Below are 23541 nucleotides of genomic sequence, written 5' to 3' on the forward strand. Positions count from 1 at the left end.
TTTTCACATCTACGTGCACTCATGGATGCAACCTGATATCTGATCCTGGGAGGAAGCTGGAGGACCTGGAGAAAACCTGGAGAAAACCTGGAGAAAACCTACAGAAAACCTGCAGAAAACCTACAGAAAACCTGCAGAAAACCTGCAGAAAACCTGCAGAAAACCTGCAGAAAACATGCAGAAAACCTGCAGAAAACCTGCAGAAAACCTGCAGAAAACCTGCAGAAAACCTGGAGGAAACCTACAGAAAACCTGCAGCAGCGCAGGGGGGAACACGCTAACCTCGGCACGGGAGGACTCCTGCTGGGATTTCAACAAGCAAGCTTCTCTCCGTGAGGCCCCGGCGCTAACCGGATCACCACGCCGCCCCACGCCGGACCGGTTCTGCCAAAAAGGTTTCAGTTTGTGAAAGTTTTCATTTAGTCAAGCACAATATATTTATAATGTGTCAGTTACATTTTGGAGAAGAAGAAGAAGAAGCTCCGGGATTTTAATCTGACTTTTGTCCTAACATGACGAGCTAAATCTGTTCAAGTAAAAGAGACGTGTCTCATGTGCATCCAATCTTGAACGGGTTTCCCAGCTGCTAAGGATGAATTTTATTGTATGAAATAAAAATGTGCAGCTTTGTTGACCTCGTAAACCGTTGATGTCGCTGATCAAGCTGAAGAAGCCGTGTCGTTTTTACGTTTAAAACTCAACCCCAAGGTGAAAAAACTGCAACTCTGCACCTATCATGTTTCTGCAGGGTTAAAGAAAATAATAAATAAATAAAACAAATGAGTGTAAATGTAGATTTATTATAGTAGACGTGGCTGAATAATGCCTGTTTGCTGACAGCTATGTGCAGGATATCCTTGTAATGTGCAAGTTAGACTCTTTTTACTTTAATATCCAGTAGTGAAGGGTTTGGAGGAGTCTCCTCTCCTCTCCCTCTGCTCTTCAGGTTTTTATACAAGCTAATGGACGTTAACATTAGAGCTAGCCAGTTAGGTTAAAGGCCCCGTTTCCACGGAGCAAAAACGGTGGTGTTTTCATGCGTTTTGGTCGTTCGTTTACACGAAAACGAAGCTCAAAGTCTCCAAAAACCATCATTTCTGAAAACTCCGGCCAAAGTGGAGATTTTCAAAAACTCTGTTTTCACGTTTGCTTGTAAACGGAGAGAAACGGAGATTTAGGCTTCAGAACGTCACATTATGAGACAGAAACGTCACCAGCGTCATGAGTGACATCTGTGTTTACAATGAGTTTGTAACCGTCAATATTTTCTTGTATTTTACCTGTTTTATATTCTAACGTCACACTTAAAAGTAACTCCAGTTCTCTGTCACTCCAAACCAAAGACTCTCGTTCATCTTGGAAGTAACTGCAGTCCCGGCTGATTTATGGTTCCGCGTTACACCAACGCAGAGCTACGGCGTAGGCTACGCGGCGACGCCACCGTACGTACGTAGGCTACGCCGTTGATTTAACGCAGAACCATATTATTCAGGCTTCACACGTGTCATTTGTTGATGTTTTTTTCCAGGATTCTGATTGGCTAGCATGACTTTATCTTCTCGTTACACTGCCCCCTGCAGGTCTGGCTGCTCATAGCACCTTAACAGATATTTATGCGGGTTCGTGTAAACGAGGATATTTTGAAAACGATCTCGTGTAAACGTTGGAATTTTTCAAAACGTAGAGGGGGAAATATCCGTTTTTGTAAATACCCGGCTCTGTGTAAACGGGGCCTAAGTTACAAGGTTGGTAAACGTTGTAACTGTTTCTTACCTTGCTCTACGCTGACTTTATTAATTCCAGCTTCACCGTCACCACCTTTTTAAAATATTTGTGTAGAGAATCTCTGAGGCCTCTATTTTCTTCTTCTCTTCTTCTCTTTTCTCTTCTTTTCTGAGCACCGGACTTGTGCTGACCGGACATTTTGACCATTCTAATGGTTGAATTAAATGATAACGTCAAATTTTGATCAGCGGCAAACCATTTTTGTGTTGGGGGTTCTTGACCACAAGGACAATTTGTCAGGGTTTGACACTTCCCCCCAGTTTGAGTTTCAGTTCTGTCCCTCCTGTGTCCCATCTGCCCTGATTGTCTGCACCTGTGTCTCGTCGTGTCTCGTTATCCCCTGTGTATATCTTGTCTTGTCATTCCCTTGTTCCCTGTCGGACCGTACTGTTTTCTCCCTCCATGTCTCCTCGTCGTTTTTGGCTTCCAGTTTTTTGTTTTGCTTTTGATCCTGCCCAGCAGCGTTTTTGGTTTTGTTTTTGCTCAATAAATCCTGTTTTGTTGCAAACTCCTGCCTCCTGCTCTCCTGCGTTTGGGTCCTCAACAACCACACCTTGTGACATTTTTTTAAATTATTTTTATTTAACCTTTATTTAACCAGGCAAGCAATTTAAGAACAAATTTCTTATTTACAAGTGCAGCCTAGGGGGGTAAGGGGAGGGAGCTAAGATGAAAAAAAAAAAAAAAAAAAACACAATTAGGAATAAAACAAATAAGCTTTTTTGTAACTCAAATACTACTATATATTTTTTTCCACAAATAGGCATATTTTGAAACATTTTTAAAAAAGATTCCATAATTTAATGAGAATAAAAAAAAAAAAATTTGAAAAAAAATAGAAAAAAAAAAATAATGAGGGCCCAGTTCTGTGCCCCCTACCCTGGGCCCGGGACAACAGACCCGTTTGTGCCCGCCTATCGGCTTGCGTGGCGATGGGGGTCGCGGCGGGGTCGCGACGGGGTCGCGGCTGCAGCGTCCCCAGCGTCGTCAGCTGAGACAGTTCTCCCCTACTACGATGAAATAGCTTATAAAGCGTTGAAACTCCTCTGCGTGAAGGTTATTCTGCACCGTTACGCTCTTATATTGTCTGACCTGATTAATTGTCAGACGACCGTGACCTAGATGAGCTGCCGGCCGAGTCTCTCGGGAGTCTTTACTTCTTTAATCATCCAAAAGGAAAGATATCAAAGGCTCTATTACCTCCCTGGGAAATAAAGTGAAACATCATTCAAAAACATTCACGATTGATGTTTCCCCTGAAGCCACACCCCCCCCCGACAGACACACACGCCAACGCCCACTCCTCTAAAGTATATATTATGTAAGGGAGCCGGCTCTTTGAACGGCCGCCCTGGCGTGCAGGAGATGTATTTATGGACGGACCACAGCGTGCCGCTGCGGAAATTCTTCCCATTCTAGGAAACATCTGGCAGAGCTTTATCTGTTGTATCTCCACTCTCATCTAAAGATGTCAGCAAACAGTTACACAGCACCACTCGCTGCACAACACGAGTGGAGTTCGTCATCCTTATGCTCTCAATTGAAAAGTCTGGTAGCTTCTGATTGTTGTTTTTTATTTATTTCCTTTTTGAGTTTTAAATAGAAATAGTTGACGTGTATCTCCTTATCAAAGCAATGACATCTTATTTACTGTCGCTGGGAGAAAAATAGAAGGGAAAAATCACCCAGAGTTGTTCTGGATGATGTAATAATAAATAAAAATTAAAGCTGCAAGCAGCGATGAACGGGCCCTCGCACATGCAATTTTCATCAATGAAGGTCAAGGACTAAAAACCATGTCCGATGACACCACCATGAGTCTTTATGTCAAACCATTCAAAGGTTATTGCAGAAAGTAGGAACTATCACATATCGAACAATCAGATGAAGGGGGGGCGCTTTTTGGCGTCTAGCGTCGCCACGGTAACGCTTTTGACTAAGAAAAGTAATGCCCATCGTCGCAGGATGGAGACGCACATTTTGATGTATAACACACCTGGGTGCACGTTACGGTTCAGGCCGTATTAACTGCTGAAGGAATGGCATAAATTGCGCCAAAATTACGCGATTAATTCAAAATGGCCGACTTCCTGTTGGGTTTGGGCCATGGCTCCAAGAGACTTTTCTTTTTTAAGTTGCAACATGATACAGGTGTGTACCGATCTTCGTGCATGTACATCGAACCGTATTATGGGGCTTGAGACACAAAGTTTTCTAGGGGGCGCTGTTGAGCCGTTAGGCCACGCCCATTAATGCAAACCATTAAATATCACATTTATCACCAGGCCTGGCTTTGTGCAGAATTTGGTGAATTTTGGGGCACGTTTAGGGGGAAAAAAGGCCCTCATTTCGTTGGAAAAATAAAAACGAGGAAAATAATTCCTACAGATACAATAGGGCCCTAGCACTGTCAGTGCTCGGGCCCTAATAACTTTTAAATGGCTGATTCTTGGTTGAGGATGGAGGTGCCGTATGGGTGCATTTTGCTGACTACACCTCTGCCGTCCCGTCAGGCCGAGAGGAAAGGCCTCGTCGCATGACAAGCCGTGAAGGAAGTGAGATAATCTCTCTCTCTCTGACACGTTCTTAAACTGTTTCATGTTGTTTTTCCTGATTCCCATCGTCGTGGCAACGATTGTACTGAGAGCAGTGACCGCACGGCAGGGGGCGGAGCTACACACACACACACACACACACACACACGCACACACACACACACACACACACACACACACACACACACACACACACACACACACACACACTATACTCTTACATAAATTATAACTCATCAACACAAACTCATAAATGCGTAGCTGGAATTTTTTTATGCTGTTTTTCTTGGGACAGAAATATTTCAGCAGAATTCACCCAGACCTTTCAGCCGGTGTTCTGCATTTTTCTGCTCCCTGCCGAGAAATGCTACTTTGTGGTCCTGCGCATGCGCACAGTCGTTTTTTTAAAGTTTGATTGCCACGCTAAATAGATAACATGGGATATTGAGTATTTGATCCTTCAAACATACACGACCCATGACATGAATCACATTACACTTTGTGAACATTATACGATAAAGGGGAAAAAAAGCAACAATTCTATGGCTTTATTTGATATTCATTCAGTAATTGGCCTTTATTTAACCAGGCAGGTCATTAAGAACATTCTTATTTACAATGACGGCCTGGTAAGAGACAAGAAAGTGGTTTAGGGAGTAAAACACAGTAAAGTTGTAGCTCTACAAAGGTAGAAAACCATTAGGGAGCATTTTTTGGCAAAGGAGCAGAAATGGTCAGAACAGCGCATCAAAGCTGTAAACCCGGTGAAAGCCACACAGCCTGGATCAGACGCCGAGCTTCTCTTCCTCAGACGTGCTGTGGTTTCACCTTCTCTCTGGTGGCGGGTTCCAGCCCACAGACATATTTACGTAGACGCCCATCGAGTGGTTTTGCTGCTGCTGTGATACGTCAACGTCGCCGCCATCTTGGATGTTCAAGACTGTAAACTAATACAAGTGAATGGACTTATTTTCATAAAGAGCCTTTCTACAAAGAAATGTACGTTTTACGTCTCATTTATTCATTCACACACGCACTAATATACTTGGGAAACAGTTAGGCACCAAAAACAAAAAACCGAAAAACAATATATATACCCCTCACAAAAATAAGAAAAATAGAGAAAAATAGCATTTTAATATTTGAACCATTTTTCAGACAATAAAATCATTGAAAAAATCTGAAAAATAGTTAAAATATGTTATTTTGTACTTGAAAATTTAAAAATATGTTTTGTTGATGAGAAAATATGTTTCTGTATTTTTCTTATTTTTGTGAGGGGGGATATATATTGTTTTTCAGCACTACCTTGTTCTCTATAGCTGATATAACATGAATTACTCCTATGTGGGATCAATAAAGTTCTTATTTTTACCATCTGAGAAAATTAAATATATTATATTTGGTGCCTAACTGTTTCCCAAGTATATTAGTGCGTGTGTGAATGAATAAATGAGACGTAAAACGTACATTTCTTTGTAGAAAGGCTCTTTATGAAAATAAGTTCATTAACTTGTATTAGTTTACAGTCTTGAACATCCAATATGGCGGCGACGTTGACGTACGGCTCAGCGCTCGATGGACCGTATACGTATAAATGTCTATGGTGGAGACCCGAGAATTCGACCTCTGACCTCTGACCTCCACCGCTCACACGCCTTCCACAACAACCCCAGCCGCGCGGCGGCTCCGCACTCACATCAGGATACTTAAAGTTCCTCTCCAGCATTCCTTCATAGCATCAAATATCAAGAATACTGTCATATGAACTCAATGGAGACCATTCTCTGGATAACGTTAATAATAACGATTAAAGAATACACGTAAACAGCTATTATGAACTGAATATTGTCATAGCTGAAGGGGATTAATAACAACATTAGCACATGTGGATGTATTTGTGCTAAAAACAGGAAACACTCGTAGTAGTATGTGGTATAAAAACACAATAAAATGTGTTGTTGCTTGAAATTCTGCTTTGTTATTAGGATTAAAGTCCTCGACTACATTTCTGCTGTCCAGGAAAAGTTGCTGACTCAGCTCTAATATTGGGTAATTCAGCTGTAAATGTTTAAACCAGAGAGCAAATTTCAAGAAAAGCATGGGATGAGTATACTCTGAGTATACTCTCAATAATAATTGATAAAATATAAAATTTGCACTTAACTCAATTGAAAATGTAATAAAATCCAATAATGTGATAACTTGTCCAATAATGTAATCAAATAACCTGATTGATATTGTAATAACATTTTTACCGATAATGTAATGCCTTATTAAATTATTGGGAATTTATTACATTTTCAGGTGGGTCTTTTTTTCCAAAACTGATAATGTAATACTTGACAAATAATGTAATATATATGTTTATTTTCAGTCCAGAGTTCTACATTTTGTGTTTTAAGTATCTAAGAATGTTTTATACGCTGGATTTGAAACTCCAGAATGATTATTGGGTTAAATTACAGACTTTGAGTTCCATGTAATAAATTCCCAATAACGTAATAAGGTATTACATTATTGGTAAAAATGTTATTACAATATCAGTCAGGATATTTTATTACATTATTGGTGAAGTTATTACATTATTGGGTTTTATTATATTTTCGATTGAATTAAGTGCAAATTTTATTACATTTTCAGGCGTTATTACATTTTCAGGAAATTATTACATTATAGGAAATTATTACATTATAGGTAATTATTACATTATAGGAAATTATGACATTATAGGGTGCTACACTCCTGCACGGCCCGCTCCCACTAACGGCATCTCCCAAACATCGGCTTTTAATACTGTCAGATTTCTACGATTAGTTTAGCAGAAAGAACAAAAAAACATCTCTAATGTTTTAAGAGACACAAATAAACTAATAAAAAAACTTCCGACTTACACAACCTGATTTATTGCTTTTCCTCCTGAAACCTGTCCGGCCTGCCGATAATTACTACAACAGCAAAACTCACGAGTAGCTTCTCCACCGTTCTGGTACCGACCTCTGCTGTTAGTTCCCACTTTATATTCAGTCAGTTTTTAATAAGTCGTGCAAATCAATCCAGAACCCAGTATTAAGTGTTTTACAGGTTTTTCCATCACACACACGCCTGGCTGATCTATCTGGGCCCGTAGGTGACGGAACACACGGCCATGATTCTGGTCCCAAAGTGTCTTATTAAAGAAAGAAAAAACCTCTTATGGACACGTGAACAAGACTTATAACAGTTTTTATTTGCAGAAGGGCTTTCAGTATTTCCTATAATTGCACTTTTGGGAAAACCGTGAAGACTTGTGGTTGGCCGATGTGAGAAAACCTTTGGTTTGGTGTGAATACTTTCCTGGAAGTAACCAATATGAATATGCACCGCTGCAGATGCCGGTGTCGTGCCAAAAAGTGATTGCATGCCAGAATCTGATTTGTGGCCGCGGGAGCGACAGCGTTAAAACGTCAGATTTTCAGATTATGAAGCTCAAGAATGAGATCAAATCATATTTAGGCAGAAACAACTTTTCATTAACTGTATTTGGCCTTCAATCCATTTTTGGCAGGTGAAAATGCCTATTTTGTGTTGTAATGGTCCTTTAAAAGAGTTAAAAGCAATCCTGTGAGCTCTAGTGTTTATATTATGAAGCTCAAGAATGAGATCAAATCATATTTAGGCAGAAACAACTTTTCATTAACTGTATTTGACCTTCAATCAATTTCTGGCAGGTAAAAAGACCCATTTTCAGGTGAGAAATCAGATTCTGGCAGGAAATCACTTTTTGGCAGGACAGCGGTTTTAGGGGATTATCTGGGACTTGGCGTCCTCTGCTGGTGGTGCTGAATAAATAATGTGATAAACGATCATCAGTCATGCAGGTAAGTCTGAGCCAGGTGTAGTTAAAGAGAAACGTGTAACACTCGCAGGGCAGCGGATCAGGACTGAGAAACACTGGCCCACAGCCTTCGTCACGCACTCAAGCAAACAAAACTTCTAAAACTCACAAAATTATTCATTTCATGAGCAAAACAGCCCTTTATTGTTGGGGCACCCTTTATTGGAATCTGCTTTTTAGTTAACAGAAAGAAAACGATAACTTTAGAGCAGCTTTCCTTCTCTGTCCGACATGTTTGGATCAACTGTGAGTAAAAGAATATGTGCAACAGTTGTCCAAATGGAAATTTAACAATCAATTTCCTTTGAAAATATAGGTTAAAAGGCAATATATTGTTCCCTGGAGTGAAAATCTATTTTGATTTTAGAGGTTTTTGTCATCCAAAACCATTTCCTGTGTCTTGTGCTGCATTTCCGTGCAGCAGATTCCAGCGGTTTACAGATTAGCGGTTGAACGATGCCGTTGTCGTGGTTTCTTGTGCCTCAGAGAAAGAGCCGCGCGGCTCAGGCGTCGGTGCCGGACCGAGCTCACAACGCAGGCAGGTGCAGAGGAGGTGAACGGTGCGGGTCCCACGTCGTTTTTTACTAAAGCCCTGCAGGCGCGCCGTCGCCGGCACCACAGAGCGTCGGCGGACGGACAGACTCGGGAGCAGGAAGAGATGGAGACGATAAAGTTCATCGTTTGAAGTGGTTCAGCTCATAAAAGCTCACGCTGCGTCTTTCTCCCTCCCCGTCCCGCACGCACGTCCCTCGCTCACGTCCACGCCGCACAACAGGCTGCAGGAAAACAGTGCTTGTAGTGGTTTAGGGGGGTTTACGTTAGTCCCTCCCGTTTGACCGTCCCGCCCGTGTGCGGGCGCCGCGCCGCGGCCTGCTGGGCCCGGCGGTGAGGTGAGGGAGGATTAACGTGTCGACGGGTTGGATCTCCAGCATGTGTTGTCAACTAAGAAGGTCCGGTTTGGTGTGGCGTCAGGTGTTGAGCGGGAGCTCTCCGTGTGCGGAGCCCCACTCCCCCGAGTCCAGCTCCCCGCTGGCCTGGGCCGGGCCGTCCAGCGCCGGGCCGTCCAGCGCCGGGCCGTCCAGCGCCGGGCCGTCCAGCGCCGGGCCGTCCAGCGTCAGGCCGTCCAGCGCCGGGCCGTCCAGCGCCGGGCCGTCCAGCGCCGGGCCGTCCAGCGTCAGGCCGCGCCGCGCGCCGAACACCTTCTCCTGCAGCTCCGTGATGTCGTTGCGGATGTCGGCCATCATCAGCAGCAGGAAGTCGAAGGATCCCGGCGGCCCCTGCAGACACAGGAAGCTGCTTAATCTGCTCTGAATCTGTTTCAGAGAGTTTCAGAGAGACTTTGCATAGATCAGAGATTAGAAAACAACAATCAAAGCTTAACATATCACATAAAACATATCACAATTTAAAAAACATTCTATTCAAAATACAGATGGGAATAAACATGTAGATGTTTCCATTTATTAATATATGTAGATATATAGATGTATATTATACGACGGAGTATAAGGGCCAAACTAAGAAAAAAAAAGAAGGAAATTACGAAAATAAAGTCATAATAATATGAGAATAAAGTTGTAATATTACGAGAATAAAATCGTAATATTAAATATATTATAAATATATAAATATAACTTCACAACATGCTCAATATTCAACATTTTAACACACTCTTCCTGTTAGAGTTCGCATAAATTAACACTTTATTCTCGTAATTTTACGACTTTATTCTCGTAATGTTACGACTTTATTCTCATAAATTACGACTTTATTCTCGTAATATTACGACTTTATTCTCATAAATTACGACTTTATTCTCATATTACTTTATCCTCATAATATTACGACTTTATTCTATTACGACTTTATTCTCGCAACATTATGACTTTTTTCTCGTAATTTCCTATTTTTTGTTTTGTCTTAGTTCGGCCCTAATACTCCGTCGTAATATTATGGATACAGATATGTTATATGTACGTATGTATATGGATATATTGAGTTGTATTATACATACAGTATTTGTGTATATATACCTCTATTAATATATACTGATTTATAGTTATATGTAGATATGTCGATATATAGATTTATAGTAATGTTTATGTATATAATCTACTCTTATATAGTTATTCAAGTATATAGTTATACCATTGCTGTCTATTGTTCTCTATAATATTGTAGTATTATAGTAAAGTAATGATAATGTAATACTATGCATTATTATTAGGGCCCGAGCACTTACAGTGCTAGGGCCCTATTGTATCTGTAGGAAATGTTTTTTTATTTTTTCCGACTAAATGAAGGCCTTTTTTCCCCCTAAACGTGCCCCAAAAGTCATCAAATTTATCACCAATCCAGGCCTGGCTAAATATTTGATATGTAATGGTTTGCATTAATGGGCGTGGCCTAACGGCTCAACAGCGCCCCCTAGAAAACTTTGTTCCTCAAGTCCCACAATACGGTTTGACGTACATGCACGAAAATCACTACACACCTGTATCATGTCACAACTTAAAGAAAAGTCTCTTGGCGCCATGGCTGAAACCCAACAGGAAGTCGGCCATTTTGAATTAATCGCGTAATTTTGGAGCAATTTATGCCATTTTTTCGGCAGTTAATACGGCCCGAACCGTAATGTGCACCCAGGTGTGTTATACATCAAAATGTGCGTCTCCATCCTGCGACGATGGGCATTACTTTTCTCTTACCGTGGCGACAATAAACGCCAAAAAGCGCGCCCACCCTTCATCTGATTGGTCCATATTTGATAGTTCCTACTTTCTTCCATAACTTTTGAATGGTTTGATATAAAGAGTCATGGGTGGCGTCATCTGACTCGGTTTTGAGTCCTTGACCTTCATTGGCCTGAATTGGCCCAGCCTCTTCTTCTGATTGGTCCATATTTGATAGTTCCTTTCTGCAGTAACTTTTGAATGGTTTGCCATGGAATGTGGGGAGAACCCGGGAGGGGGACGGTGGCCATGAGTGCCAGGGCCCGTTCATCGCTGCTTGCAGCTTTAATTATTATTATTATTACATACATACATAGTAGCACAACTAAAGGCTGGGCTTTTGTTTTGTTTTCTTTTGTTTGCTTTGATTTGCTTTGATTTTGACTATATTTATAGATACATATAATTGACTATTATATCACTGTAGTGAACAGTTATTAAAGTAGGTATGTGTGTTTTATAAGTAAGCTTATTGAAACTTGTCTTGTTATATGTAAGAATGTATGTAGATTCAGGGGTAGGACTCTTTTGTACTCTTTTTTAACATGCATGTTCGAAATAAAATCTTCAAATCAAATAAAGAAACATGCATGTGTTTAATCCCCAGAAACACTTACCGGTGGGCCTCTGGGTCCTGGAGCTCCGCGGTCGCCCTGCAGACGAGAAACAAACACGTGAAGATTCTCATCTCTGCACAGCTGTATCAGTGTCATAACGCATGCACCATGCACGAGAATTGTTTTATTGTTTTATTGTTTATTCGGATCCCCATTAGCTCTTGCCTTGGCAAGAGCTAGTATTCCTGGGGTCCAGCAAGGACAAACATTCCAAAACATATTACTCTACAATCGTCCTTTAACCAAAAAACAATAATTAGAAATTAAGAAGCTAAAATAAAAATAAAATAATATAAAATAAACAGCAGTAGAACTCAATACAATTACTTTGTAAAACTAAACCAAAATCATAACATCACATCACAACACTTTGCCTCTGAACAGTTTTGTTCAGCATGTTTTAGTACAGTAGTTCAGTTGCATTAGACTCAAAACCTATGAGTTATGGGAGAATGGTCTCATAACAGTTACCTAAGTCCGTCTTTAACACGCTAATGAGTTTAGAAAATATATATGTTGATGTAATATTTGCTAACAGTTTAATCAGACAAGAATTTTTAGGTTTTTTAAATAACATAACATGTCAGGTATTTAGAAAACCTAAAAATTCTTGTCTGACAAAAAGAATCAGCAAATTAAACTGTAAAGCCATGGACAAAAATAACTTTATTAAATAATTTACTAACAGTGTCTGTAAGGATGAAAACAAGACCTTGATGACGTTTGCTCGTCAGATCATTTTACACGTGTGTGATGTGAACACCAGGACATGGAGCTGCACAGACGCCAGGAGGCCAAAGACAAAACATAAAAACAAAAATATATACCTTTAATCCATCTCTGCCTGTTGCCCCGGGTGGTCCCTGCAGGAATGATTAAGATATGAATATTAGCAAGTTTAATGCTGCATGACGCCTCCTTATAACCAGAGGATGTGGGTTTTTGTTGTTATGCAGCTTTGTTTTTCCTGTGCATATGATTGTGTTGCAACAAATTTCATGTCCTGGACCTGAAACATGGGACTCGAGTCAGTACCGCTCTGTGAAAGAGTCTTTACATTCTTATCCACACCTGACCTGAATGAATCTTTTATTTTTATTACAGAAAAGACTTCGAGTTATTTACCATACGCATTACAGAGAAAACACCAACAGATTATTTATTGAATAAAGATTAACTGAAACTCCATGATTTGGTTAAATTACAGACACTCACAATAATGTAACAGCTAAATGTAAATTATTACCAGAAAACTTATAATACATGTTTTTACTTTCAGTTCAGATAATGAAGATAGTCGTAGAAAATGTAATTTTAAACATTTATTTGCCCAAACAACTTTAAAGCAGATGATGTTTCTGTTGTTGGAATTAAGTTATGGAATTCATTAAATTATGATTTAAAGAGCTGTATAAACATATTTCAGTTTAAAAATAAATTTAAAGAGAAAAAAATAGCAATGTATGGATGTAATAGTCTAAATTTATAATATGTGCATATGGAGACAGACGATCTATCTTTGATTTTTTTTTCCTTTCTTTGTGATATTAACTAAGTAATTGTGCAGAATCTGTTATTATTGTTCAGTTTAGTTTTGAGGGAGGGGCAGGTTTAGTTTAGTTCAGTTTAGTTTAGTTTCAGGGCAGGTAGAATAAGATTTTCTTCTTCCTGGTTATGGAATAAGCTTTTGATTGTGATGTCATTTTACTGGTTTGTTTCTTTTGTTTGCATATTTCCATGATCGGAATGAATAAAAATGAAATGAAATGAAATGACCTGCAAATTAAAAGACCAAAAACGAGTCAAGTAAACCTCTGAAGAAAAGCATGCTGGCCTTTTGTTGCAGTGAGAACATGAGCCTGGTGTTGGCTCGTTCATCCGTCGTGACTTCATTCATTCACAAACGCTGGGATTTCTCTCGGCCCTGCGATGACTCCGCTGACCGGGGGGGATTTAGGGCTTTGATTTCATTCATTTTTCCCTCTCTGCTGCCGCGAAATGATGTAAATTCACAGTTTGCGAGGAAAATAAACCTCTAAATTTGTGAGTGAGTTTACACTAGTGGTGGGGGAAAAAATTGTTATATTGCAATATATTGTTGTGCTCTCTGCAATAAATAACCGATAAACTGACGGCAAATATCAATATTTTGTTCATGCACTTCAGTTTGTCCGGCTGTTCAGTGATTACATTTACAAGACTAGGAGACAGTGAGGTACGATGGAAAATTAAGTTGCTTACTGACTTTTCAGTATTAGAAACAAAGCAGTGCACTGTCCTGGTTTTTATAAAACATGTTATTAATGTTCGTGCACTTTAATTTGTCCAGCTGTTCAGAGTTTACATTTACAAGACTAGCAGCAGTGAGGAAATATACTAATGCACTTTCTTTGTACATTCTATGAAGTTTTGGTATTGAATAAATGCATAACTACAGACGTTTTCCTTTTTATGGGTATTTTTTCTTTTTCAGTCACATATATCGTGATATATTGTTGATGAAATTTCTTACAATATATTGAATATTAGTGATGCACCGATTGTTCGGTAACCGAAATTGTTCGGCCGAAAATGGAAAAAAAACACTTTTGGTGTTCGGTGGAATAAGTGGGAAAAAAAACGAACAATTAATAACGACGTTGTAAAATAAGGAAATAGACTGGCCGCTCCGTCCCGTAACGTTGCACACCACATAAATCGTTGGCCAACCAAAAAGTAACCACATAAGAATTTTACCAACATTCACCAGGAGGTGGAACCAAAACAACATAATGCTGGAAATTAAAAATGTTCAGTTTTTTATGTTCAATAAATATTTTCTACCTTGTAATTTTGTAAAAGATGTTTTTCTTTGAAAAGCCTAAATCAAATTTATTTGATTTATGCAATGGTGAAAAAATTGGCAAAATAAATGAAAAACTGTGTGTTTATTATTATTTTCGATTTCGGTTTCGGCCACAAACTTTCGTTTCGGTGCATCACTATTGAATATGGTAGATATGGTGATATTATGGTTATCGGGGGCCACGTATCCTAGTTTACACTAATCACATGTGGACAATAATGGGATATTTGTGGAACTGTTTGGGGGAAAATGGGACCAGAAGTGATTTTTCTCACCACCGCGCCCCTGCGGCCCCTCTTGATGTGCCTGAGATCCGGCTCGGGGCCCATGGGCCCCATGTCCCCCCGCGGCCCCCGGGGGCCCGGAGGACCCCGCTCGCCCGGGTCGCCTCTGCTTCCTGGTTCTCCGGGATGTCCTGGTGGAGACAAGGGGACCATGTTACGTTATCACTGGAGATAAAAACAATCACATTTTATTATATTTACATCAAAAAATAAAATATATTGTAAATCTAACAGCGGTTTGTCTATAGGAGACGACCCGCTCACTCAGGTGACACCAGCAACCTTCCTGGTGTAATTATCCATGAAAGTTTAACCATGTCTGTAAAGAAATATCTAAATCTATTGGTATTTTTGGCAAATTGGTGAATGAAAATTGTCTCCCAACTAGGGGTGGGCAAAAATATCGATATGGCAATATATCGCGATACTTTTCCAGCTGATTTTTTTTTTTTTTTTTTTTTCCCATCCTATCACCCAGTGCTCCTACCTAACAGTCCTGGGCATTGCCACTCTCTACCAACCCTGGGAGGGCCCTGCGTTTTATTTCACGTTTTATTTCATTTTATAATTTATTTTTTATATAACACAATTGCCTATCCTTAAAAAATGAAAAATAATGGACAGAGGTTTATTTATTTATGGATTTATATCTATACTGACTGATCACTGTGCCTGTCCTTGGTTTTAGTTCCATCTTTCTTGTGTTTATTATCATTTGCCACATAATTAAAGCAACCTCATACTAAATTTAATGTTAATTTCATATGATGTAAATAATATGAAAAACATATACAAATAAGTTGTAACGTTAGCTTGTATAGTTATAATAAAACATTGTTTTGACTCAGTTTGTCCCATGAATTGTCACTATAATCTGATGAACGTGCAACTCGGATTTTAAGATCCATCAGTATCATCTGATGTACATTTATACAACTTGGATTTTAAGATGTGTAATGCATTTTTACATTTTTCAATGAACTATGTAGAATATAATAATCGGGATATCGCATAATCGGGATATCGCAATGTGTATCGTATCGTGGCTCAAGTATCGTGATGCGTATCGTATCGTGAGGTCCTTCCCAATACCCACCCCTACTCCCAACTCTTTATTATAGCTTGATATTTCCATATCTCACTTACTGTAATATTATTTGGGGAGCTACCTACAACACACATCTTCATAAACTTCATGTTGTAAAAAAGGTTCTGCAGGATTTATGCCACACACACACTAATTGGTCTGCTCATTCTGCCCCTCTTTTAAAACAACTCAATATTTTACCCGTCTTTAAGTTAAATACATATCAAACCTGCAATTTTATTTTCAAAGTATTGTTCCTGCCAGTTTCATTTTCTTTGCCATGTAAAGATTTTTTTCCGTTCAACAGTGATATGAACCATTTTAATACGAGACAGGATAATCATTTAAATCTACCAAAGTTCCTACTGGTTTATGTCAGTTCTCCATCAGATACAGTTATGGAACAGCTATACAGATATAACTGGTACTACTGGTACTATAACTGGTACTATAACTGGTACTACTGGTACTATAACTGGTACTACTGGTACTATAACTGGTACTACTGGTACTATAACTGGTACTATAACTGGTACTATAACTGGTACTACTGGTACTATAACTGGTACTATAACTGGTACTATAACTGGTACTATAACTGGTACTACTGGTACTATAACTGGTACTATAACTGGTACTATAACTGGTACTATAACTGGTACTACTGGTACTATAACTGGTACTATAACTGGTACTATAACTGGTACTATAACTGTTATTCCAGTTATGCAATCTCGTCGGTAACCCTTTCTTTTACAGTACAGTAATAACCAGGTAATACCATGGTAATTACACTGTAATTACCTAGTAGTACCTTGTATTTGCAAGGTAATTACATGGTAACTACCGGGTAATTTACCCAGTAAGTACTAGGTAATTATTACATATTTTCTTGTACCATGTAATTACATGGTAAATACCTGGTTGTTTAAACTAAACATTACTAGGTAATTACAAAGACATTAGATGGAACTATGAGGGAAATGACAGGTATTTACTAGGTTAATATTGGTAACTACCAGTCAATTTACCATGTAATTACTCTGAAATTACATGAATTATTTCTAAGTAAGTACCAGGTAATTACTAAGTATTTTTCTGCAAACTACCAGGAAATGATAACCTATATTTGAGGTAGTTACCAGCTAATTACACTTCAATGACCATGTAGTTACCTTGTATTTACTATACATTTCATGGATAACTACCGGGTATTTACCCATTCATTATTGATTTATGTATTATCAATGGATTGGTGCATGTACCCCCGAGGGTGTAAATGACTCTATTGACCTTGTAATTAACCTGATAGTTACCATGTTTTACCTGGTAATCCAGGTACTTACCTTGTAGTTACTTGCCCAGTAATTCTATTTCCTAAGTATTTACCCAATAAGTACAGACATTTTTACCTGGTTTTATTCAGTAATTAAAGTGAAACTGGACTGTAAAAGAAAGCGTGTGTTGTTTCCATAATATTACCTGGTACTTCCTCATTAAGTACAGAAATAATTACCTGATATTTACCCAGTAATTAAAGTGAAACTGGACTGTAAAAGAAAGAGTGTGTTGTTTCCATAATATTACCTGGTAATTGTAGATTATAATTATAAAGATTTGAACAATTGGCAAAACAAAAGGCTTTTGCCTCAGCCGAGCACATTACACATCTCTCTTTTACATTTATATGTTACTTGTTCTGTTTTTTTATATTGTGCTGAATAAATAAATAAAAATAAATTAAAAAGAAAGTGACAGAATGAAGGATGTGATTGACGATGTAGAAACTAATCAGATTGTAGAAATTGAAAGGAAAATAGGACTAGTTGTACTTCACCTGGGACCCCAGGAGCCCCCGGGGAGCCAGGTAACCCCGGGAGACACGGGCTGTCGGGACTTTTCCCCGACCTTCCCAGGGACGGTTTATCACTGCTGTTGGCCAGACCAGGTACCTGCAAGGTCACGGGAGGTCATGTGAATAAAACAAGCCCAGTTCTGCTGGTTCCTTGGTTCCGTGGCTCTGGAGTGAAGCGTTACCTGGTTGGGCGATGAAAGCGTTACCTGGTTGGGCGAGTGCGTGTTCCCCAGACGCAGCTTCAGCTGCAGCAGGCTGTTCTTCATGTTGGTGAAGTCCTGGCAGGTGAAGGAGCAGGAGCCGGCGCTCATCAACGTGTCAGACTTCCCCGACGAGCTCACTGGACGGAAGGAAATGAACAAGTGAATGAATCGTTTTGTCTAGGGATGCCCCGATACCATTTTCTTCACACCGAGTACGAGTATTTTAATTTGTGTACTCGCCGATACCGAGTACCGATACGATACTTCTACCACAAAAATAACTAGGCTAAAGATGCAATGAAAAATGCAATGAATTGGAAGACAGGTTTTATTTGCAACAGAAGTTCAATTTTAAACAAAACTCAGCCGGCCGGGCTTTCCTCCGCGCTTTAGTCTCATCGCAGGTTCATCAGCTAAAGCCGTCCGTGTGAAACAACATAAACAATCAAATAGAATTTAAAATCAGGCTAAATGAACTGATGTTACACACTCTTGTACAGTAGGGGGCGGTATGCACCTTAAAGTTGGTTGCAATCCGCCAATAAAACAGAGAAGAAGAAGACCATAAACAATCCCATTGTTACGGTTAATATATCCATGGTGCTGTTTCAGGCGAGATAGCGACAATTAATGTAAGCAGGACGTCAGCAGGGTGGACGTATTTCAAAATAAGGGAAGACGACAGAAGCAAGACGGCTAACCGGCTAACGCGGCTAACCGGCTAACCGGAATGTAACAATGGGATTGTTTATGTTGTACTGTGAGTTTCGTGGAGTGTTTAATAAAGTTCCCTGTGAGTAGTAGTAGTAGTAGTAGTAAATATTTATTTCGGTCAATCACAAACAAAAATCCACAAACAAGAAAACACAGGTTTTTCTCTGGTCAACATCGTGATTATTTGACCGAAAAGGTCTGGGCTTGAAGCATAAAGCTTATCTTGCCCACCTTTTAACAGAATAGAATATACAAAAAAAAACAAAAACAAATGAAGTATCATAAGTCTACACAGAATAATAATAATAATAATAATAATAATAATAATAATAATAATAATAATAATAATAATAATAATAATAATAATAATAATAATAATAATAATAATAGCAATAATTTAATAATAATAATAATGATAGCTCTGAAAACAGAAAGTGAAAAGATGCAGGAAACCGGCAAAACAAATGTAAGTTGTCATTTTATCTCGTGCATGTGTGCATTCTTCTTTGTTTGCTTATTGTGTTTCTATATATGTGTCCATTACCTTTGCTTTGAATAATATCTTGTATGCTTTTATTGAATTTGCTAGTTTAAGGTCATTTTCTAATGAGTTCCACAGTTTTACTCCTAAAACAGATATACATCTGCCCTTTGCGTTTGTTCTAACTGTTGTTGTGTCAAACATTGCAGTTCCCCTGAGGTCGTGCTTGCCCTCTCTTGGCTTGAACAGTTCCTGTATGCAGCCCGGAAGTAAATTGTTGTAAGCCTTGTATATTATAACTTACTTACTTAAATTACCCTTACTTATATATATATAAGTAAGGGTAATACTCAACCGTCCAGTTTGTATCATTAAGGAAGATAGAATTGACTGAAACATGGAACAGCTGCTGCCACAGCTGCACACTGACCCGGGGAACATCTCCCCCTAGCGGCGCTAACCAGTAACTACAACAACAATGAAGTATCGGTGCGTGGTATCGGAGACTTCTTGCGAGTACGAGTATATGAGGGCAGTATCGGCCCTGATACCGATACCAGTATCGGGGCATCCCTAGTTTTGTCATTTCTAGAAAGTTACACTCGCTCGTCCTGTTTGATGCAACATGAACGTTGAATAAACACCCAACCCTTCCTCCAGCCGTCCCGTCTGAATGAAGTCCGTTTCAGTGAGGATATCAGCACGTCTGAGCTAGTGATGCACCGATTGTTCGGTAACCGAAATTGTTCGGCCGAAAATGGCAAAAAAACACTTTCGGTGTTCGGTGGAATAAGTGGGAAAAAAACCGAACAATTAATAACGGCGTTGTAAAATAAGGAAATAGACTGGCCGCTCCGTAACTGTTGCGCACCACATAAATAGTTGGCCAACCAAAAACTAACCACATAAGAATTTTACCAACATTCACCAGCAGGTGGAAACAAAACAACATAAATCAATCTATTCCAGGTTTAGATGAGGAAATCAAACGTGGAAGAGCGTGGAGTGAAGTGGTGCAAACATGTCAGCAGTGTGGAAGTATTTTAGAGTGGCAAAGAATAATACAAGAATGGCTGTTTGCAATGAATGTTCTGCTCAAATATCTAGAGGGGGCACATCTGCAAAGTCTTTCAGCACTACAAGTTTGATTTATCATTTGAAATGATAAAAAACCCTGAGCGCTTTAATGCATTTTTATTGTTTTAAGGCCTATGTTACAATGTTCAGTCAGTTAAGCCTAACGTAAGCTCAAAGATGGCCAAAAAATGTATTTTGCTTGTTTATTTATTTTAAGTTATTGTTCTTTGCTGGTATAATGTCTGCTGGAATATTTAAGAAATGCTGGGAAATTAAAAAATGTTCAGTTTTTTATGTTCAACAAATATTTTCTACCTTGTAATTTTGTAAACGATTTTTTTCTTTTAAAAGCATGCCTAAATCAAATTTATTTGATTTATGCAATGGTAAAAAAATTGGCAAAATAAATGAAAAACTGCGAAGAACCATGTTCGGTATTGTTCGGTATTCGGCCAAGTGTTTATTATTATTTTCGGTTTCGGTTTCGGCCACAAATTTTCATTTCGGTGCATCACTAGTCTGAGCAGAAGACAGAAACTTACAGTTGTGCACGGGGATACAGGAGCGTTCGTCCGGCGCCAGCATGTAGCCGCCGCGGCAGCGGCACTCGAAGCTGCCGACCGTGTTCACACATTCGTGGTCGCAGGCGGCGCTGCCGGAGGCCTCGCACTCGTCCATGTCTGTGTCGGACCAGAAACAGGGAGGATGTCACGGTATCATCACTCTGAGGATGCAGGACGGAGGCTGACGTGAGTGAGAGAGAGTAAAGACGGCGCTGACTGACCCAGGCAGTACGGAGATTTGTGGGTGCGGTGTCTCTCTCTGTCGAAGCGGTAGCCGGGGTAACACGTGCAGATGACTCGGCCAAAGTTATCGGTGCACTGCTGCTCGCAGGGCGACGCGGCGCACACGTCCACGCCTGCAGGAAGAGAGAAACGTGTCCAACAGCTTCATCATCACCTCTCCCACTCACAAACATCCACAGGTAACAGGTGACACTGTTTACTACTAATAATAATAATACATTTTATTTACCATATTTTCTGGACTACAAGCCGCACCTGCATATAAGCCGCATCCGCTCTATTTTTAAAAAAATAATAAAAAAAAGATATACAAGTCGTACCTGCATACAAGCCACATCCCCTCTAGTTAAAAAAAAAAATATATATTTATATATATATACATATATATATATATATATATATATATATATATATATATGTATATATATATATATATATATATATATATATATATATATATATATATATATATATATATATATATATATATATATATATATATATATATCCATTATATATATTAGTGTTGTCCCGATCGATCGGGTGGCCGATCGGGTGGCCGATCGATCGGGCCCGATCACGTCATTTTCAAAAGATCGGGATCGGCCAAAAAAGTATCGGGACATACTGTTATGGCTCGGCCGGCTGGTTTCCGACTCCGCGACCCGGTAGCGCTGGGAGCGCGGAGTCGGCGCAGCGGCCAGAAGAGCCGGGCGGCTCTGCTCTGAGCCCCAGCTGCAGCTCAGAGCGGCTCCAGCAGCTCCAAGCCAGTTCGTCTTATTTGTTTGCTTATTGCTCTGTGCCTATGTTTTAACATATATTAATTATTTAATCATTTTATAATTGCATTTAACAATACAGACAGTTGATGTGTGTTTATTGTAAGATTTTGGGCAGCGCCGGCGGCTGAAGAATCGTTTGTGCTGGTGGGGAAGGAAGCGTGGCTAACAGAGAGCTAACAGCAGCTAGGCTACGCTCAGATAAACGGTCTGAAAGTTTTAAAAACAAAGAAAAGCTGTCGGAGAAAAGTGACTGTAGTGTTATGTAAATGATTATCCGTCACTCGTAAATCATCTTTTGGTCCACTTTATTGACTCGGTAACCACACAGGGATGACGGACTGCTATTTTGCAGGCTGGTGTTACGGTCTAAAGGGTCCGTGTCTGAACAACCACAATTGGTTCCTACGCTCTGCGTGACATCAGCACAACACAGTGACAGAAAACTATAACAGCCACAATGAATATCTGCTGCTATTCATTTCATGCTGTTGAGAATTCTGCACTACGGTTAAGCCAAAATGTATTTTCATTTTCTTATTGATTGTGAGTTTGACTGGATGTCATTCATCTTTTAAACCTCGTAAGTAAACTACCTCCTTTTGAAGTGAAATTGATTTATTTTTGTTATTTTACTATTCTGAACTTTTTGTTTTAGTTTACAATTTCATGTTTCTACATTTTGTGGCACCAGAGCTGATAATCTTTGTTTTGATCCAATGATGCAGTCAGTGAAAAAACAAAAATATGTCCATGTTGGAGAGAATGGACAATACAGTTTTTTACTTAATTTACTTTACTTTTTTTTACTTTACTTTTTTACTTAATTCTTTGCCAAAATGTATCTGATTGGGAAAAAGTATCGGAAATGTATCGGGAGCCAAAAAAAGTGATCGGATCGGGAAAAATCGGGATCGGCAGATACTCAAACTCAAGTGATCGGGATCGGATCGGGAGCTAAAAAATCCTGATCGGGACAACCCTAATATATATATATATATATATATATATATATATATATATATATATATATATATATATATATATATATATATATATATATATATATATATATATATATATATATATATATATTTTTTTTTTTTTAACTAGAGTGGATGTGGCTTGTATGCAGGTACGACTTGTATATCTTTTTATATGTATATGTTTTGTGTATGTTTTGTGTTATTTTGTGTTTGGGATACAAATGGTCAACTGGAGACATCTGTACTGAACACTGAACGTTGCTTTTATTTTCCTGACACCTCGCTGCAGGAAGTGGCTCCAGGTCCAACACAGCCCCCGGGTCTGGCACTCAGAAGGCGCGCCGATTTTTTCCAGTGGCCAGCCGCGGTACTGCAACCAAAAATCCCATGCGGCCCAGAAAGCTTTTTTCCCATAGACCGCAATAGTAAAAGAGAAGCCTCTAAAACTGTTCACAGGAACCTCCAGCTGTAATCCCCGGCAATTACTAATCTTTGTATTCTATATTTTTAAGTCATGGACTTTATATCCATCAAAAATGTTTTATAACGGCCAGAAAAGTCAAAGAAAAGTCTCTTTCTGGGCGTGACGTCACGGCTGTGACGTCACGGCTGACGTCACAGCCGTGTCCGTGCATTCCACGGATGTTTTATATTAATATATATTATATAATTATATTATATTAATACATTAATAATATATGTAATGCTATACATGTAATAATATACATTAATTAAGATATTATATTAATACATATTATATTAATACTCGCGTCATTGCCCCGGGGCATGATGGGAGGCCCCAGAGCATCATGGGAGGTGACTCAACTGAGCATGCTCTATGGGCCGCTGTATGCGGAA

The 23541-nt window shown here is 39.3% G+C and overlaps 2 protein-coding genes across 2 annotated transcripts in view; both read right to left on the reverse strand.

The window, feature by feature from the left end:
- Window positions 1-23541, reverse strand: part of LOC133418390 (NACHT, LRR and PYD domains-containing protein 4-like) — a 398000-nt gene that overhangs the window by 115410 nt on the left and 259049 nt on the right. The gene's annotated exons all lie outside the window — the stretch shown is intronic.
- Window positions 9186-23541, reverse strand: part of LOC133418844 (collagen and calcium-binding EGF domain-containing protein 1-like) — a 78426-nt gene continuing 64070 nt past the window's right edge. Inside the window, exons 4-11 of the mRNA XM_061707717.1 lie at window positions 20897-21031; window positions 20655-20792; window positions 17820-17977; window positions 17620-17734; window positions 14687-14826; window positions 12394-12429; window positions 11567-11602; window positions 9186-9530 (exon numbers count right to left, since the gene is read on the reverse strand). Of these exons, the coding sequence (XP_061563701.1) occupies window positions 9186-9530; window positions 11567-11602; window positions 12394-12429; window positions 14687-14826; window positions 17620-17734; window positions 17820-17977; window positions 20655-20792; window positions 20897-21031 (1103 nt within the window). The remainder of the gene's footprint in view (window positions 9531-11566; window positions 11603-12393; window positions 12430-14686; window positions 14827-17619; window positions 17735-17819; window positions 17978-20654; window positions 20793-20896; window positions 21032-23541) is intronic.

Source organism: Cololabis saira, chromosome 2, assembly GCF_033807715.1.
Source record: "Cololabis saira isolate AMF1-May2022 chromosome 2, fColSai1.1, whole genome shotgun sequence".
Classification (NCBI taxonomy): Eukaryota; Metazoa; Chordata; class Actinopteri; order Beloniformes; family Belonidae; genus Cololabis; species Cololabis saira.